The following is a 20,391-nucleotide window of genomic DNA, read 5'->3' on the forward strand; positions in this document are numbered from 1 at the left end:
TTTTTTAGCTTTTGTGATTTTTTTGAGAGACTTGGGAATTCTATAGTGAATAATGTGCATTGAAAATTGATTTCGTCAACGCTAAAAAGTGGTCTGACGTTTTTTCGTATCTTTTCTTTGAATGGTGCGATGGAGATCTCCTAACTTGCTGATCTTCATAAGGTGTGTGGCTATCATCCCCACCTTATCTCTTATTTTATTGTTTTTTATCTTTCTAATTTACTTTTCTTCTTTTACCCTTATCTAGCAATGAGGACTCTTCAAAGGAAACTACTTTTCGAAAATTATAAGTGTCAAAGAGTCTAGAAACCTGAAGGATTTAGTTCATCGGAAAGAAATATATGTTAAATACGAATAGAAACTCAACAACATAGAGGATGTGAGAATAAAATAGAAGGGGAAGTCCAAGTTGACCTTCCTCGGAGAAAAATACTTGAAAAGTGCCAAGAAATTAGACCATACAGGGAACGCAAAGGACCAATAGTAAGATTCAACGATTAAACTTCCTCTCGCGTCTTCTAAGGAATATATAATAAATCATGAATGTTTGCTGATTATACTGATCTTAATAGAGCATGTCTCAAAGACATATCTTTTTCTTAACATTAACAAAGTAGTTGATAACTCTCATGATTTAAATTATTGTTCTTCAAAGAGCATGTCTCAAAGACACATATCATTTTCTTAACATTGATAAATTAGTTTATAACTCTTCACGGTTTAAATTATTGTTTTTCAATGATACATAGTCGAGATACAACAAAATCCACGTAGTCAATTTAGATAGAGTAAAACCAACTTTCGTGGCCGAATTAGAGAATTCCTACTACAACATAATTCCAGAAAAATCTTAAAAACCAAATTAGAGATTTGTTAAAAGTTTATATGGAAAACATCATTGTAAATTGATCTCCTTGCTTCAAGGAATTAGTCTCTGACTCAGGCCTTTCTTCCAGAAAAAACTAAGCACCTCAAAAGAACTTTACTATACATTTTTTGATCTCATTCTTATAAAATGTTTTCTGAGATCAACCATCCTATAATAGATTATACAACAAGTAACAACTTTTTTGTACCTTAAAACAAACTAAAACTCATGAAAATGCTAAAACCTCTCATACTTAATTACAAACTACAATCTGATTCACTCATTGATTTCAATTTCAACATGCTTATGCAGAAGAAATCTCAAGCTCAGCCCACCAAAGTGGAGAAAGTTTAGGAACTACAAACTCAGGCGACATTTTCGTTATCTCTCTCAATCTCTCACTCACTTCATCCATTCTCGGTCTCTTCTCCGGATCAGGATCGACACAATCTTTTATCAACTCAGCAACTTGTTCCACTTGATTCTCTTGGTACGATGCTAAAGCTGCATCCACCATTTCCTTGAAAGGTTTGTCCCATTTTAGATAATGTGATGCCCAGTTTTCAGCTGAGCTATTATCAACCGAATAAGGGATTCGACCGGTTACTATCTCGAATAACAAAACACCAAAGTTATAAACATTACTCTCTGGACTTGTTGGTTGCATCTTATCGATATCAATGTCTTTTCTACCATCAGGTTTCTTTTCAGATGAATCTGTCTCGTGCGAGAAACTCAAATCAGAAATCTTCGCAGCATGATCATCGGTTAGACGGACAGTTGAAGAACTCAGACTGGTAAGGGCCACAGGAGGGTCTAATCCATGCATGTGTTGTAGGCAGTAAGCCATTCCCGTCGCAATTCTAAGTCTCGGTCCCCAGCTCAAGTGCTCAGCTTCTTTTACTGCAATTTCAAACATGATCAAATAAATCAAACATCATCGCCGAAACAGAAACAACTTAATTAAGCGCTACTAACGAGTACTCACCGTGTAAATGCTCGAATAGCGTTCCATTTGGTGCATACTCAAAAACCAACATTCTGGTGAAAGGTTCTTCTTCTTCACAGTATCCAATAAGATTGACAAAATTCCTGTGGTTCACTTTTGATAATGTGTCTATCTGAAAACCAAAAATAATAGCTTTTATAGTTAAGTCACAATTGAAATATGCTTAAATTGCAGCTTAATATTGATTACCTTCTTCTTAAACTGAGCTTCTAAATTCTTTGTCCAAGTCTTGGATAATCTCATAGAAACAGAAGCTACAGCAATTTCAACTCCACTAGATAAAGTTCCTTTGTACAATGTACCAATCGGCGAATTACCGATTACGTTACTAAAATCTTCACATGCTGCTTCAAGATCTATTCTCTTTAGCTTTGGCACACCTGTCACAAGTGCTTTTTGAAGCTGTCCACTTATTCCAGTAGTCCAAGGTTTAACAATAGATACTTTGTTGGTCTTACAAAGATATATACCAATGGTTGAAATAACAAGAAACATGGCACTGCCGATAATAACTCCGGCAAAAATAGGCACTTGATTCTTCTTTGATGGTATACTTTGAGGAGGAGAATCGGAAGCATTTTGATTCGGAGAATCTGAAGCATTTTGGCCCGGAGAATCTGAGGCATTTTGATTTGGAGAATCAGAAGCATTTTGATCAGGAGAATCTGGTCTCGGGACTGGTGGTGCTTCAGCGACCGATGGAGAAAGTGAAGGAGAATGTCTAAAGAGAGGCGAAGTATGATTACGATGGTAATGATAAGGACGACGATGTAGTTCGCGATGTTCCATCAGGCTCCTAGGAACTTCATTTTCTCGAACACGCCTTCAAAAGAAAAGAAAGTTCTAATTTTAGAATTGAATAACCGAGGTTACGTATTAATAGCATAAAATCGACACAAAAGAACTTTTTTGACGAGTACGGAACGAACCATTTGATGGATCTTTCTGAACAAGATGGCGTGTTAGCTGCATTGATGAACTGATTTTCATCTACTTGACACTCAGAGAGCATTTTCAGTTCATTGATTTTCGGAGAGAAACCAGAAAGGTGCTCATTGTTGTCTAGCAAACTGTAAAGAGATGTAAACGTGTATATGCTTAAGCGACAGTTATTTTGAAACGAAACGAGTACTAAAAATTGAACTGTAGTAAGAACATCATCTTACAGAATTGTTAGTGATGAGATATTATGCCCAAAATTAGCATCTAGATTTCCACTGAAGTTGTTATATCCCAAATCCAAAATCTCCAATTCTTTTAAGCCTACAATTTCTTCAGGTATGGTCCCATAGAAAGAGTTGTTCCTTAAAATACTGCACAGCAAAATTTGAAGGAAAAAAATATTAAGGAACTTCTTAAGACAGTGCAAATCAAGTACTCAGCAGAAAAAAGTGCTTACATAGATTTTATGTGAACAAGGTTCATAAGCTCTGGTGTCAAAGTTCCTTCAAGGCAAAGGTCTCTCAAATTCCTAAGAAAAAAAAAACTAATTAATCAGCATCAAATTTTGAGGACTCCGTAACAGCATCTCAACCGCGATTCTGACCGCATTAAACTCACTTTTTGTCAAAATATAAAGGTTTGCAGCCTAACCGCGACCTCAACCACAATTTAAAATAATAGTTGGTATTATAGTAAAACACTTGAAAGTCTCAAACAAGAAAGTGAACATAAGGTTTAGCCATATAAAGAAAAAATATGCATATTCCTATTATTCTTTTTCTTGTTCTACACTCTACACACAAAAGGGTCAACCAAGGTTTTAGAAAACACCGCGGCCGCAAAAACGGCTGCGACAAAACGGTATCAACAAGGACTGATACCCTTATTTACCGTTTTTATGTTAAAGAATATTACACCGCGGCAACCGCGCGTTGCAACACATTTACCCACTGAAATCCCGAAAGTCTTTATGCAACCGATTTTTAAAACCTCGGTCAACATATAGAAAATGAATCAGTACTTACAGGACAACAACTTCTCTATCTGAGCATTCAACTCCAAACCAATGACAAGGGTCAAGAGAAACTCCATCATCAACCCAATTTGACAAAGCATCAAAAGGGTCACTAGTTATTCTCTCCTTCATCTTCAAAAGAGTATTACCTGCACAATACACATACAAATTACAACCTTATCTCAGAATCTAACCAAAAAGATGAACAATATAATTAACAAGACTCAACAAAGATTAAACTTTCTCCACTAACCTTCTTCATTCAAAGAATAGCAGCACAAACTCAAGTTAAGAAACAAGAACCACACAACTACATGCCAAAAAGCTGCAGAAAGATTCATGTTCTTGATCATTTCTTGTATTTTTTTTGTGTGTGCAAGAAACAAGTTCAGTCAGAATGAAACAAGACTAAAAACTTGTGGAAGGAATAAAAGGGAAAAGGAAAATGAAGTGGAAGTTGAAGTACTAGAAGACAAAAATGGTGATATCTAAATTCTAAACCATGCTGTGACAGTTTTTTCCTATAGTTACTGGTTGCATGTGAATTTGGTGCATTGACCCTCAAAGACTTTAATAAACGCGTTTACTATTAATTGTTACCTCATTTATCAAATCTTGTTCATTTGGAAAATCAACTAATTTTTACTAAACTATATGCTATATTTTGAGTTTCATTTTTTAATTTATTTATTTATATAAACATAGTAGTGCCGTGTGCAATAAATGGTTGCAGGGAGTATTGAATAAATGGATGGTTGTGTTTTTTATCATGTTGATAAGATGAGGTGAGAATGAGATGATTCTCGTGACTTGACTTTTCTGTGTGAGAATCATCATAATGGTACTTCAAACGTCATTGTCTTTGTCTTTGTCTCTCTCTCTCTTTAACTAATTTTTAGACTTGGTAAGAGACGCCTTTATGATAACGTTAACTTAATGGGAGAGTTGAGACATACCATGAAAAAGCACCCTAATGTTACTTAAAATTTCAAAGGCTTCCTCCACAATTTCATTTGGTGTATTGTTGAGCAATAAATAAATGTGCGTGCCTTTTTTTGGAATTTAAATTTTATTTCATCATCATATCATATTACGAGAGAGAAACATATTTCGTTATACTTTTCGTGTTCAGAAAGATGGGAACAGAGGACAATGATGGACTTATAGGTGAAGAAAAATTAGAACGAATGATAATGATGGGTTTAAATGTGAATTTTCAGAGGAGGAGATCACAAGAGCGGTATGAGACTGTGTTAGTTTGAAGAGTCTGGGTCTGAATAGTGTAACTTTTGGGTTCATTAAAGAGTTTTAGGAGGTGATTAAAGGTGATTTTATTATAATTACAGAATTTCACACAAAATGGTTGGATAGTACGTGGTTTTAATAGCTCATTCGTAACATTGATCTCAAAAATCGTTAATCTAGTGAAGCTGAATGAGTTTCAACCTATATTGTTAATCGGATGTATGTATAAAGTGTTGGCAAAGTTGCCTGCAAATAGATTGAAGAAGGTGGTCCACAAGGTAGTCTCTGAATCACAATTTTTCTTTCTAGAGGGACGCCAATGCTAGTTTGTAAACTTATAGCGAATGAACTAGTTGACGACACTAAGTGAAGGAGAAAAGAAGCATTAATCTTCAAAGTCGACTTTGAGAAAGCTTATGATTCGGTGGATTAGAAATTTTTCGACTACATGATGCAGAGAATGGGATTCAATGAAAATGGTGGGGATGAATTTCAAAGTGTTTGCAATCTGCAACAACTTCTGTGTTGGTAAATGGAAGCCCAACTAAAGAATTCTTAGTTGGAAGAGATCTAAGGATAAGAGTTCAGTTTCTCAGTTTCTTTTTTTTTATAGCAGCAAAGGGTCTTAATCTAATGATGGCTAAAAATGTACAAAAGAACCTCTTGGATTGATACCAATCAGGAAACAATGAGGTGAACATTTCACATATACAATACGCAGACGATACTATTGCAGTGGGTAAGAGAAGTTGGAAAAATATTTGGGCGATTAAGGCAATTTTTCAATTATTTGAGTTGGTGTATGGGCTGAAAGTAAATTTTTTAAGAGTTCACTAATAGGAGTTAAGATTCATCAATCCTGGTTAGAGGAGGCAACAAAGGTTTTAAATTGCAAAGTGGGATGAGTAGAATTTAAATATTTGGGGCTTCCAACTGGAAGCAATCATTAAAGGGTGGGGAGTGGAAATCAATGGTGGAAACAGTAAGAAAGATATTATTTGCATGGAATAACGATCATTTTCCAATGGATGGTCGTAATATCCTCTTGAAGTTTGTCTTGTACGCCTTACCGGTATACTATTTTTCCTTATTCAAGACTCCGTTAGATATTTTTTTCTAAACTAGAAACGATCTTTAAAAACTTTATGTGGGGTGGGGGAATAGAAAGTAGGAAAGTCAATTAGCTTAAATGGGAAAATTTGTGTCGTGAAAAGGAAAAATGGGGTCTAGGGATAAAAAAACTTAAAGACCTTTAATTTGACCTTAATAGGGGAGTGGAAATGGGAGATTTTAAATGAAAAAGATTGGTTGTGAGCTAAAATCTTAAGTTGTAAGTATGGGGGGAATGGCAGTGGAGGGTATAGGGTCGATAAATATAGTTCTTTGTGGTTGAGAAATGTTCAGTCTATGGGTATAAGGGTGGGGGCTTTAAGTAACAATGGTTTGAGAACAAGTTATATAAAGAGATTCGTGACGGAGAGGACACTATCTTTTGGGAGGACCCTTGGGTTAAGGTGTAATGCCCCGATATTTTGATTTAATTATTTAAATTATTATTTGATGTTTTGATGTGATTATAGGAGTCACGATGATTTATTGATGATATTTATGTTGATGTGTGTGGGGTAGTTGAATTAAGATGTTAGTTAGAATAATAATATAAAAATAGCCTAATTAGCATTGTTATTATTTAAATAAAATAAAATAAGTGATAATGAGGAAGAGTTAGTAAAGGCATATTAGGTATATCACTAATAGGGATCCTAAGCCTAACTAGGTAAAAAGAGAAAAGGAGAGAGAATTTCATTAGTCGTAAAATTTTGGAGAAAACGAGAAAAGAAAAGAGAGCTAGGGCAAGAGAGGAGAAGAAGAACGATCGTAGAATTCGGGAAGAGAATCAATCAAGATAATAATCTAAGGTAATGAGATTATCCTAATTATTATGTTTGCCTTAAGGGATTGATAATTGTATGTTGGTTTGGGTTCGGGGATTCTATGGTGAATGTGATGATATTGATGAAATACCATGATGAATTGTTTGGATTGCATGATTAATATGATGTATGATATTGTTGATTGTTGTATTGGTGATTAATAACATGATTTAGGCTCGAATCCACCATTATTGAGGATTTGAAGGTCTAGGGTTTGATGAAGAATGATAGAGGTATGATGAATATGGGTATTTTTGTGATTAGAATGATTAATCCATATTAGAACTAGGTTAATAGACCTTAAATCGCAGGAAAATAAGGATTAAAATCAGTTTGGGTCTGATATGATGCAGGTCGCACATGAATTTTCTGCAGAATCACAGATCCCGCTTAACGCGGTGGAGCCCGCTTAGCGCGCTCTTAAAAATAAAAAGAACCAATTTACAATAGAGAGCCAGCTTAGTACGGTATAGGCGTGCTTAGCACGGTCCTTAAAATTGAAAACTTATATTTTTGAAAAATGATTTCAGAATATGGTAACTTATATTTTATTATAATTTTTTTGAGTTTTCTGGAATTTACTATGTACGTTTGGGTAGGTTTATAGGGAATTTTGAATGAAACTTGGTTTTGGGAATTCTTGTGTTTCTATATTGGACTTTGGTGAATGTTGTTGTGTTGATTGATAACATGATTAATTGAGGTTTGTGTGTTGTGTTGAACAAGATGCTTGTGATGTTGTATGCTTGAATGATGACATGACTTTGAAGAATACATGAATGATGATGTCATTTTGACTAGCCGTGGTCGTTGATTTTGGGATGTTGAGCATCATGCATTCATAGCATATTTGTAGGACGATAGTCCAGTGTGTTGTAGGACCTTTGGTCCAGTGACAGCCCTTAATCTCATTGTGTTGAATAAGTGCAATTTGTTGATGTGCTCCAGTTTCAAGCGGGAATTGATCCTATGGTGGGGATCTTTGGAGAAGGATGATGGAGTCATGAGTTACGAACCGGTACCACATGCATGAGTCCATTGTTATTGCATTGCATTGTTGTAATGATGTATGGTTATATGATATTGATTATGTTGTGAATTCAATGCCAAGAACAAAGTATAAAATAAGGGATGAATAAAGAACAAGGAAGAAGAAGAACACAAGAATTGGTTATAACTACTATTCTTTTACTTTCTCTTAGAAAACAAGATTACAAGTTTACAAGAATAACAAATAACCTCTCTCATCCTAAATTAGGATTTGTTGTGTGCAATGATGAGAGACTAGTATGCTATTTATAATAAAACCTAACATACTAACTAATGGGCTTTTTTCACAAGGCCCATTACACAAGCCAACTTAATAAACAAGCTAACTTAACAAATTAGGGTTTAAACACTAAACCTAATTTAACATGCTAACAACCCTAGCATCTTCAACACAAGCATGTGAACAACCTTCGACTTCACGCTTAATCCTGTCGAACCAAGAAGCTACCCTTCGACTATACTAGAGTTCGATCCAATATCTCACAGATTAGTTATGATGTGTAATACTTAAGTGATAATTCTGATTGGACCGTAAGGTGAGCTTGTAAATATGTGATGATGTGCAGGTGTGGGTAAGTATGCATACATGATGGATACATTGTATTGGTATATGTATAGTTGGTTATTTGTTTACAACTACTATATCTATTCCTTATGTCTTACATAATGATTATGAAATACTCACCCTTTCTGTTTGAATGTTGCCTCCACATGGGTAACGCGCAGGTAATCAAGAGTAGTTTGCTGAAGTTTGAGGATAGCCTCATGGAGTCCTTTTACCGTTGTTTAAATTTGAAGGGAGTCTTGCTTTGATACGTAACATTGGGGATGGGGTCGTTATGTTTAGAACTATTATGTTCACTTTGATTATTTGAGTTCGAATTACATTTTGATGTTGATGCTTTGAGTTATAATTCATGAAGCATGAGGTTTATTTGATGATTTATGAAAATATTTCTAAAGATGTTTAAGTTGTGAATTCTGTTACGAGATAATTTATTTGTGTGTTGCTATGTTAAATAAAATTTAGTTTTTAAATGATTGTTGAGAACCCATATTACGGAGCAGGACTATTGTTTATGAAGTTTATATGACGATGTGACGTCCTTGTTGGTGATTTTTATTTAATGTAATTCGTATTATATTACAAATATTCCTTGTGGGTTAGAAGGGTGTTACATATGGAGAGAAGGTTGAAGAATGAATATTTGAGTTTATATAGAGTAGTCGTAGAAAATAAGTGTTTGTACGGTGTTTTATTATGTGGATGTGAAACGAGTGTGGAATAATAGGTGGGAGTGTATGTTGGATGAGGAAAACAAGAAATTAGAGGAGGAACTCAAAGAAAAAAATACAAGGAATATGTTTGAGGGATAATGTGAAGGATGTGTGGAGGTAGTCTAAAAGTGAATATTCGGTCAAAGAAGCATATTCGGTGATCATGAATGGGTTGGTACCTGAGATTATTGAAGATGAGGTTTTCACGGAGGCTTGGATTAAATTAATTCCTTTAAAAGTTGGGGAAATTTATATGACATACCAAATGAATAAGATCAATCATTTCTCCTGCTTCCCTTTATGTGGCCATTAATCGTACTCTAAATGACTACTTTAATTGCACTAGGAGTGTGAGACAAGGTGATTCCTTGTCCCATTTACTCTTTTGCCTCGATGAGGAGGTGCTTAGTAGAAACATCATTAATCTTGTTTTGGATGGATGCCTTCATTTGATTAAAAGGAACTAGAAACACAAACATTCAATTTCATGTTCTATATGCTGATATATATTCATCTTCTATACAGGTAGCACAACCAACATACATTCCCTAACCAGCCTTTTCACTACATACTCAAGTTCTATTTCAATGAGAAGACTTGATTTCTTAATTATTTTGACAAGTTTCTCTTTAGAATTTTTTTTTCCCTACAATTACCTTGGCGTGCCCTTTTTCAAAGGCGGGGTCAAGTGCATCTATCTGTAACTTGTAGCGGATAAAATCATTTTCAAACTTGCAACTTAGAAGAGATCCATCTTATCAATGGCGGTCCGTGCTTGTCAAGTCAGTGATCCAAAGGAGGATTAGTCACACAACCACAACCACTATATACTCAGGGCATGTCTCTCTTCTCAAAAGCCTATAAAAGGATTCTAGAATTATCATTTGGAGTGGCAATGTTAGTAATAGAAAGACGATCATGGTAGCTTGGAAGAAAGTCTGCTCTCCTCTCTCAGATGGAGGCCTTGGTTTAACACCCCCCCCCCCCCCCCCCCAACATCCTCAGTAAGGCCAGCAACTTGAAATCGAGCTGGGATAGGCTGACTAGCATATAGCCTTGGACAAGAATCTTGAGAGCCAGAACTTGGAGACCTTATGGAGTTATCAATCATCTCATCTTCTCCTCCATACGGCAAGGGATTAAGATTGAAATCAAGCTTCTCAATGGTAATTTATGTTGGCTTTTGGGCAAAGGAAATGACATCAAATTTCGGCAATATGCTTAGTGTGACCAATCTCTTCACGTGGAAATAGACTTGTATTTTACTGCTTCTCAAGGAATCAGTACCTCAACCAAAGTCTCAGAGTTATTTAATGAAGGTCACTAGAACTTGCCATAATCTTAGACATCTTTATTTCCTTTCCTTCATAATAGAATACCAACCATTATCTTGTCCAACCTTGATGATGATGATGATGATGATGGGGGAATAGTCATGGAGATTTCATATTTCCATTCTATGAAAAAGTCCCTCCTCTATTAAAGATGAGTTCAAAGCAATGATTAGGGCAGTAATAGTTGCTTCTAAGAATCATTGGCAAAAAATTTATATTGAAACTGATTCTCTAATGGTAGAACAAACTTTGTCTAACTCCTCCTTAATTCCTTGGCAATTAAAGAAACTTTGGAATAAATGTTTGAATATTGTTATATTTTTTTTTTCTTTTTCACATTTTTTTGTCTTTCTCACATTTAAAAAAAAAACGTTTTTTCTTCTTTCTCACATTTATAAAAACGAGAATGGTTGTGTGGATTTTTTTTTTCTAATAGGGGTCTCATACCGATTTCCCTAATCCCTACAAAATACTTTATAAAAAAATAGACTTGAAATGGTTTTCTATAAATTCAAATTTCAACTTTTTTTAACGAATTTTGCCTAGTCCCACTTTCTGTATAACTACTTTTTCTGTGCACTATATTATAGTTTTTCAAATTTTTGTATGACTACTTTCTTTGCACTATATTATAGTCATTCAAAAATTTTAGCAATATAAATTTATGAATTTTAAATTGTAGTTTTAGGCTTGTAATCATTAACCGAAAATGCAGAATTTTTTTTTTCTTTTTGAAATGAATAATTTGCTTGTCTTGATAAACTTGTAACATGACATACAATAATATAAATTTGTTAGCGTTACTGTGGTTTTTAATTTTTATAATAAAAAGAGTTGTCATTAATACTACTAGGAGAGCAGAGTATGTATATGTTTCTGAATATTTGATTACAACGACATACTCTTTAATTTCAGATACTTAAAATCCCTAAAATTTGGAGATTTCAGACTTGCTGAGACTATATACAAAATATTAAAACCTAAGTTTTTTTCTTTCAGTTATTTGATTTGATTCTATTTGCTGAGTTGTTTGTGAGCTGTAACTAACTGAAAAACTAAGCAATCAATTTGGTGTGTCGCGGCAGCACGAAGAAACATGCAGGGCACCTAATCAAGCCGTTAGAATTGCAAGATAAACAGCTTCTAAAACCACTTTTCTCCGTAAACACTTTATGACTTCCGTTACACTCATCACACATTACAAATCTGAACCCTCCACAGCAATCACAACCAATCTGATTACTCTTCGGTAACCGTTCGATCAAACGGTTCAGTTTACCGTTCTCCAGCATCTGCTTAACCTCCTCCACGCCGCCGATGTAAACACCGCCGATGAAAACCCTAGGGAGCGTCACGTTTTTCCGACCTAGAATCTCGTGCAGCTCGTCGCGGAACCGATCGTCGAGCGAAACGTCGCGCTCGTCGATCGCGGCGCGGAAGCATCGGAGAATTGATCGGACGGCGCGGCAGTCTTCGAAGGTGCGGCGGACGATGCGGAGGCTTGTGTAGTAGACGACTATACGCTGGTCGAGGCATGGAGATGGAGATAGTTCGTGTTTGGGAGACGGTGGGAGAGCGGTGTGTGAGGCGGCTAAGGCGCGGAGGACGGAGGTGGAGATGCGGACTCGACGGAATAACGAAGGAGATTTCGGACTGTTTGGCTCTGGATCGGGTTTGTCTTTGAGAATGGTATGAATGTCTTTGAAAGATGAACAAGAGAAGTCCACGGAGCGAGATAGAGAATGTGAACGTGACAGTGGTGGCGAATCGCGGCGGTGACGCCGTGAACTTATCCATTCTGGCCACATTTTGGATGAGAGAAGAGAGAAAAAAAGGAAAGGGAATTTGGGTGGAAAATAGTGGAGTGAAAAATGAAGAGAGGATAGAATTGAGAGAGAAAAGGAGAAGGATTTGAGAATATATAATAAAAGGGAAAATATTTTGGAGTCTTAATCCATGATTCGGTTCCCAATGATAACTTACCTACTATACCATGTGCGTTTGTTTTTTCATTTTTTTATACGGAAAATAGTTTCCAGTAAAGGAATTTTAACATTCATTTCTTTGCACATTGAAAGTGATACCAGTGTGCTTTTTATAACCAACAGAGAAAACCAGGGGGTGCTTAATATGTAGGTGGTTTTACTAGTTTCATTTATTTCTTTATCAAAAAATTAATTTTATATATTATTAGTATTTGAAAATTATATAAATTAATTATAACAATAAAAAATGCTGGTCTTTATTACAAGAAAATTTTTTAAATTTTAAATACATTAAATAAACAAGGTATATAATTCATATATAGTCTAAATACATTATGAAAATTTATATTTTTTATAATAAAGATAAAGACGAGAGGGAATGATTGATGAATTAAGATGTTTTAATTTTTATATGAAAATTGAATTATTTTTTATCTAGTAGTTTAATGACAAAAATTTAAAGATAGAGAAGAAGTTGAATGTTACATATTGGAATTTACCTCTTTGCAATTGGATGTGCATACACAACTATTGATTAAGTTTGTTTAACATCAAAAATTGAATTCATATTTAATTGCAAGAAATATTGTTACAGAAATTAATGAAAAAAATATTTTATATATTTATGTGTATATTGTTTGAGAATGTTATTTATATTTTTTGTTTTTATAAAAAGAAAAGAATATTAATCATATTTTTAAAAGAAAAAATAAATGTACTAGATAAGATCAGTTGATAATTGATATTCTATATAATAATTAAAATTTTGATATTTTATTTAATGAAAAATGTTTAAAAGTAGAAAAATCAATACTTTTGTTAATAATTCATAAAAACAAATAATAAACTTTTTTTTATAAGGAACAAATAATAAACTTGATTTGATCAGAAAGATATAGTTTAATGTTAAAAGCATTTTTTAATAAAAGAGTCTTTGACCGAATCAACATATATTAATAAAAATAATTTTTTTTTCATAAGATATAAATTAGCTTGTAAGTGGATCTTAATAGTTTATTTATTGAGGATATACATATAATTAATGAACATGGATTCTCTTCGTTGTGATTTCCATGTGAGAGGGAGAAGCAGTATGGATCCCCTGTTGTTTTATGGTTTAGCAATCCCTCTATTTTGTAATCTAACGGTGGATAAATCACAAAATAGTAATTATGAATCTTCAAAACCAAACCAACTCAATAGAAAATCTCAAATTAAATCAAATCAAACCAAAATCGTAAAAAAACTGTATTTGGTTCGAATTAGTTGGAGTCATCTTTTAAAAAATCGCACGTTTCGGTTCGGTTTGCGGTATTTTGTAAACTGAACCAAACCGAATCAAACTGCATTATGTTACAACCTAACTTTTACTTAACTCACATCCAACTCAAACTTAAATCTATTATACCTTAGCATTATGATTACGAATAATTTTCTCATCATTACAAATATGATTTCAGTCCCGATCTTCTTAAATCTCTAATAGCATTATCGCGCCTACTTTGTCACATACATCTTCTCTCTTCTTCTCTAATCTCACTCTTTTATATTCTTTCTTTTCACGTTCTCATTTTTATGCAAATGTTCCTTATTTCAGTTTCGCTTTGATCGCACATCATCTTCTTTAATCTCTTAACTCTTTTGTTTTTTTCTTTTTCATCTTCACTAATCTCTCGTCTCTTCTATTTTTTTTGTTTCATTATAGTAATTTTTATATTGTTTTATGCTATTAGTTTATATTTATTATTTCACTTTTGTCTAATTTAATTTTTACATATTAAATAGAAAGTTGTTGTCAAAATATGACGAGTTTTATTGTCGTTTGATAGTGTATGAATGTCTAAATACAAAGTAATGTTGTCATCTATATGTGTATGTATGACTCAATAAAATATTTGTAAAAAATCGAACCAACCGAACCGAATCAAACCGCATTGGTTTGGTTTGGTTTGGTTTTTCTCTAAAAATCAACCGAACCAAACCAAACCGAACGATTTTTTCTCTTGCGGTTCGAATGATTTTTTTTTGTGAAAATCGCCCAAATCGCACTGCGAACACCCCTAATAACAATAGCTCATTATAGATAAATAAATAAAAAAAGTGAATGAATGACTAGAATTGGAGCAGAAAAAACATGAGAAAAATGGGAATAGAGGATCCATATCCAGGGAGAAGTGTGGATCTCCGAACCTTTAACATTTTCTTTTTTATTACCTATTTTCTTTTTTATTAGCTATTGTAATTTTAAGTGGTTCAGATTTAACTTAATATTTTTTTATGGATTCCTTCTCATAATTAATATTAATGTATTCAAAATAGAATGGTCTGACTGCTTCAACCAATTAATTAATAATCAGATTTTTATTCAGTCTATTGACATTTTGAAATTGATTTGTTTCAAAAACGGAAAAATCATAGTAAGGGTTTTAATGTTGTGATTTGGGCGGTTTTGAAGTTAAAAGTTTTTTGAGTTATTAGAAGAAAAAAATATGTTGTTTGATTTAATTCGATTAACTTTTAAAAGTAAAATTGAACCAAACTAAACTGATGTGGTTTGAGTTGGTTCACTTGATTCAGTTTTTATAAGATTTTTATTAAGTCACACATACACATATATAGGACAAAATAAACTTGTGTTTCATCATTCATACATTATTATAAAATAAATTTATTGTCCAATTAAATTTATAATTTGATGCATAAATATGAATTTTATCTTACAACTTTATCATATGCCTATAAGGATGGCAATGATCGGGATACAATACTATATGTCCTCATACTCGCGGTATGAAAAATGTCCGTACCCGAGGCCAAACTCATGTGGTATCAATGTTCATATCTGTACTCATATCTTACGAGTACCTCAATACTTAAATTCGTACTCATTTACCTGCGTTTCTAATAAAATTAAATCAATTAATTATAAAATATCATAGAATTTTAAATTTTTTTAACAATTTAAAAAAAAAATTGGATGTTATTGTTGAGTTAAGAAATAAATAAAGACCTCAATTAAAATGTGTAATAGTTTAATAGCAATATATTTTATATTTTTTAAAAGTTGATAAATGTGCTTTTTTATATAATAATACAAATGACATTATATAAATATGTAGTCCGGATTTGGGATAAGATGGGTAGTAAGGTACTTGTGTCCACACTCATACCCGCTTATTTTAATTAATAATTACCCGTGCGTGTACCCGTATCTATTTTGCAGATTTTTATCCTATCTGTTATGAGTATTTCTTACGGATATCCATAAAATATGAGCTAAATTGTCATCCCTTAATGCCTAAACGACAATATATATGAAATTGCATTTTTAAATAAATTTAAAGTATTATTATATTTTATATATATATAAGTAATGTATCAAAACTTTTTTTTTCAATTTTATCCTTAAATAAATATATAATAATATTCATTTCAAATAAAATTAATAGTATTTATAAATAAATAATATTTTATTTTTTTATTAGTTTATAAATTAAAATAAATATCATATTAAAAATATGATATATATATATATATATATATATATATATATATATATATATATATATATATATATATATATATATATATATATATATATATATATATATATATATATATATATATATATATATATATATATATATATATATATATGGTTGATTTCTCTAAAAAATTAAAAAATATATAATGATTCATAAAATTTTGTAACATAATTTGATTTATTTAATTTGGTTCAGTTTATAAAATATAAACTGCAAATTGAATTAAACTTTGTGATTTTGTTAGAAAACAACTCAAACACATTTAAACTAAAAGTGATTTTTACAGTATTCGTTTTGATTTAATTCGCTTAACAATTTTCTATTGAGTCATTTCTCTTTTGAACATTCCAACTCAAAAGTAAAGTATAAATTGAGAAAATGTGATTCATCACATTTTACAAATTATTCTAACTTTTTTATTTATATTTTTTAATTAAAAAGATTTAATAAAAAAATTATATTATTTACTATTTGTCACACATTTACATGAAATTACGTGAGACTACAATCACATTTTCTCAATTTATACTAACTTTTTTATTTATATTTTTTAATTAAAAAGATTTAATAAAAAAATTATATTATTTACTATTTGTCACACATTTACATGAAATTACGTGAGACTACACATGTTAATATATATATATATATATATATATATATATATATATATATATATATATATATATATATATATATATATATATATATTAAGAGTACAAAATGATATATTATATATTATTTATCATGCGTTTTAAAATTTCACTGTCAATCTTACAACACTTGTTAAAAGAATGTCTCGTCTCACATAGTGTGAAGGTAATTCTTATGTTGACAAATTTTGCGAATTACGATCATTCAATTGCATACTCATTCAAAGTTTTATGGTGAAAGGTGTGTGGGTTCTCCCACTTATAAATGCTCAAGTCTAGCTCCATATTTTTAACAAATGTGGGACTTCCCACACTACTCACATTAGTTATTCTTTTTCAACACTCCCCCTCAAGTGCGAGTTTATCCATATTACTCTCCCTCAATGAGGAAAGGACGTCCTACTGAGATGGGCATCAATCCAACTGATCAGTCCCAAATTAGGATGTAGTAATATCGTGAAACATGTACCAAGTTGGAATTATAAGCAGTATATGCAGGAGTGGTTTCATTAGCACTCTAGTTGAACCTTCTGAGCCTGTTTGGTTGAAGTCAGGAAGGGATGATAATAAGACTTTAAATGGCCAACTCACATTTCATTCCATATTTGATTAGATTATTGGAATGGGATGAGAGGTTTATTAATGTAGATACTGAAGGATAGAAAAACACTTAGAAAGGGGGGAGTGAATAAGTGTGACTTTAAAAACTCTTAAGATAAAAACAAATAACACAGTTATTTTTATCCTGGTTCGTTGTTAACGAAACTACTCCAGTCCACCCCCTTATAGTGATTTACCTCAACTAAGGATTTAATCCACTAATCAATCTTGATTACAATGGTTTTCCACTTAGATACCCTCTAAGTCTTCTAGAGTATTCTGATCACACCTTGATCACTCTAGGAAATACACCACTTAGAAACTTCTAAGTCTTCTAGAGTCTACTGATCACAACTTGATCACTCTAGAAACCTTTTACAAATCAATGTAAAATAAATGTTTACAAGAGTATTCAAATGCTTCTTAAAAAGCTATAATCACAACTGTGATATTTCTCTTAAGTTCTAAGCTTAAATCTCACTAAGATATTACAAGTGAAGTGAGGTTGAAGATGAAGTTTGAGAGCTTTTCAAATTGACAGCTGTTTTTTTTTTTTGCGCAAGAGTTGTGTATTCAGCTTCTCATCAGTACTTCTATTTATAGGCGTTTGGGAAGATGACCGTTGGGAGCATTTAATGCGTTGCGTGTTCCGTACAGCTTTGCATTTAATGTTTCACTCTTTTGTCAACTGCCTCGAGCCTTGCTTTTACTGCTTCTACTGACTTTGCCTTTTGTAGCTTCTAACGTTCCTTTTGTCAGTCAGAGTAGCCTGTCATCTTGTACTTGCTTCTGATCTGATCTTTGTAGATACAACGTTTGAATAATCAGAGTCAAACAGCTTGGTGCAGAGCATCTTCTTGTCTTCTGACTTTGAAGTGCTTTAGCGTGATACCATAAGAACTTCAGTGCTTCTGCTTCTGATCTCATGTTCTTCTGATGCTTCATAGACCATGTTCTGATTCTTCTAGACCATCTTCTGATGTCTTGCGAGAGCATGTTCTGATGTTGCATACTTGAACCTTCTGAGTCAGTGCTTCTAGCGCTGATTTGTGCGTACTCCTTATATAATTCCTGAAATGGAAAATGTAAAGGATTAGAGTACCACATTGTCTTATACAAAATTCATATACATTGTTATCATCAAAACTAAGAATATTGATCAGAATAAATCTTGTTCTAACAGATACTACAACCTAATTGTTGAATCAACAAACACAATTGATCTTACCGGGATCATAAAGTTGTAGTATAGTCGGCGGACATCGTGGACTTGGCGGAATCAACGGAGGAGGGAGTGTCTCTACAGACACTTCAATACTAAAGTATCGGTTGTAGAGGTAGCAAGGTTTAGAGTATAGAAAGTGAATAACTGACCCTCCTATAGAGGATGGTATTTATAGTGAGCCCCCGGTGTTGGGCCAATGGTCTCCATTATATGCTGGATATCCAAACTCATAATGGATGACTGCCAAGATTTCCACGTGCAAGTGGGGGAGAGCAACACATGCTCACCATCCTAGATCAAATGCTCAGTGATCTTCGGAGGCGTGGCCGAATTTCCCGTTACAAGAGGCAAAATCGTTATGCTAGTCGTGCACAACGTGGGAGACAGTTCATGTCGTGTCTTCGGTCGAGGAGCAAGTGAGAAATGTGCTCTTCACTGGCTATAGTAGATTGGGCAAGTATTTTGGGTCGTCCTCGACGTGGATTGGACTCTGCCCGAAGGTGAGACAGCTTCAAGCTTAGTCCAGAACAACAGTCAATGTCTTTTACATCATATTACCCTATAACCCCATCAAGTAGAGGAAACAAATTACATTTCTTTTATAAAAAATGTAAATTTGTCTCCAAATATTAAAGGCTTAAATATAATTTTGATCCCCTATTTTTAAGTTTTTTAAGTTTTAGTCCTCCATTTTAAAACCAGTTTTCAGGTCCATAAACTTTACCTTACTCAGAATTTTGTTGGTCCCCCTCTAATTTTACATATGTGACAATAATAATTAGAATAAAAAATTTATTTTTCTTAAATGGTAATATTGACTAGGATAATTAATTTACTAATATTTTTTGTTAAATAAATTAATACTTTTATTTAAATTTATTTCTTTCAAAATATTTTTAGAAATTAATATGAATTAATAATTTTATTAAGGGATTTGTTAACATAGACTCACTTCTTTTTATGAAGGTCTATTTTAGCAAGCATTAATTAGAAAATGATTAAATGCATCTTAAGCATGTTGCTAATACAACCATTTATTTTTATGAAGGTGTATTTTAGCAAATTTTAACTAAAAAAATAATTAAATGCACCCTAAGATGCATGTTGCTAAAATAGACCTTCATAAAAAAAAAAGTGTGTCTAAGTTAGCAAACCCCTTTTATTTATTCGAATTAATATATTATTTAGTATAAATTTTAATAATAATAAATGATTTTAATTGTTTTTTAAGTATTTATTAAAAACTTTTAATAAAGCATTGTGAGCTTAGAAGCCCAATAGTTACCAACTTACCACATTTCTTTACTATATTAGTCGACACAATGACTAGTTAGTGAAAGATATATAAACATTCTAAACAAGGGTACACCAACTAATGTAGGACTAGTTATTATGTTCTCTCTATGATTCATCATCCTAGGCTACCACAAGTTCTGAGGCGAAAGCTGAAAGTTTCCACTTCTTTCACTAATTGTCCCTTCGTTCTTTTGCAAGATGTAATCAGGGCCGGCCTAACACATGTTGAGGCCTAAGGCAAATCTTAAAATAAAATATTTATAAAATATTTGAATAAAATTATTATATTTCTATCTAATTTTTTATAGTTTATTTAATATCTTTTTATTCATAATAAAACTAATCTATTTAATCATTGTTGAAATATAATAGATTCTAAAGCTTCAACTAATTTCACTTATTTTTACTTTCT

At 32.6% G+C, this 20,391-nt stretch overlaps 2 protein-coding genes across 2 annotated transcripts; both read right to left on the reverse strand.

Moving 5' to 3' along the window:
* Window positions 1–871: 871 nt before the first annotated feature.
* LOC131621031 (probable inactive receptor-like protein kinase At3g56050) lies at window positions 872–4,451 on the reverse strand. Its single transcript, XM_058892235.1, has 8 exons — window positions 4,088–4,451; window positions 3,845–3,983; window positions 3,277–3,348; window positions 3,044–3,190; window positions 2,807–2,947; window positions 2,067–2,700; window positions 1,857–1,989; window positions 872–1,771 (listed from the first exon to the last, which is right to left on the reverse strand). The coding sequence occupies exons 1-8, from the start codon at window positions 4,185–4,187 to the stop codon at window positions 1,173–1,175; spliced, it is 1,965 nt and encodes a 654-aa protein (XP_058748218.1). The 5' UTR covers window positions 4,188–4,451; the 3' UTR covers window positions 872–1,172.
* A 7,058-nt stretch (window positions 4,452–11,509) lies between these two features.
* On the reverse strand, window positions 11,510–12,636 carry LOC131617644 (uncharacterized protein At3g28850-like). The gene has a single exon (XM_058888901.1). It carries the CDS (start codon window positions 12,481–12,483, stop codon window positions 11,731–11,733), a length of 753 nt encoding a protein of 250 aa, XP_058744884.1. The 5' UTR covers window positions 12,484–12,636; the 3' UTR covers window positions 11,510–11,730.
* Between the last annotated feature and the right edge of the window lie 7,755 nt (window positions 12,637–20,391).

The sequence above is a fragment of the Vicia villosa genome, linkage group LG7 (genome assembly GCF_029867415.1).
Source record: "Vicia villosa cultivar HV-30 ecotype Madison, WI linkage group LG7, Vvil1.0, whole genome shotgun sequence".
Taxonomy (NCBI): domain Eukaryota; kingdom Viridiplantae; phylum Streptophyta; class Magnoliopsida; order Fabales; family Fabaceae; genus Vicia; species Vicia villosa.

What these genes read in the sequence shown, in the direction of transcription:
- LOC131617644 (XM_058888901.1), bottom strand. Translation starts at nt 12,483, where the DNA reads ATGTGGCCAGAATGGATAAGTTCACGGCGTCACCGCCGCGATTCGCCA.
- LOC131621031 (XM_058892235.1), bottom strand. Translation starts at nt 4,187, where the DNA reads ATGATCAAGAACATGAATCTTTCTGCAGCTTTTTGGCATGTAGTTGTG. An exon ending in GATAGAGAAGTTGTTGTCCT is followed by an intron (nt 3,349 to 3,844) that starts GTAAGTACTGAT and finishes TTTTTTTCTTAG; the next exon opens with GAATTTGAGAGACCTTTGCC. An exon ending in CTTGTTCACATAAAATCTAT is followed by an intron (nt 3,191 to 3,276) that starts GTAAGCACTTTT and finishes TTTGCTGTGCAG; the next exon opens with TATTTTAAGGAACAACTCTT.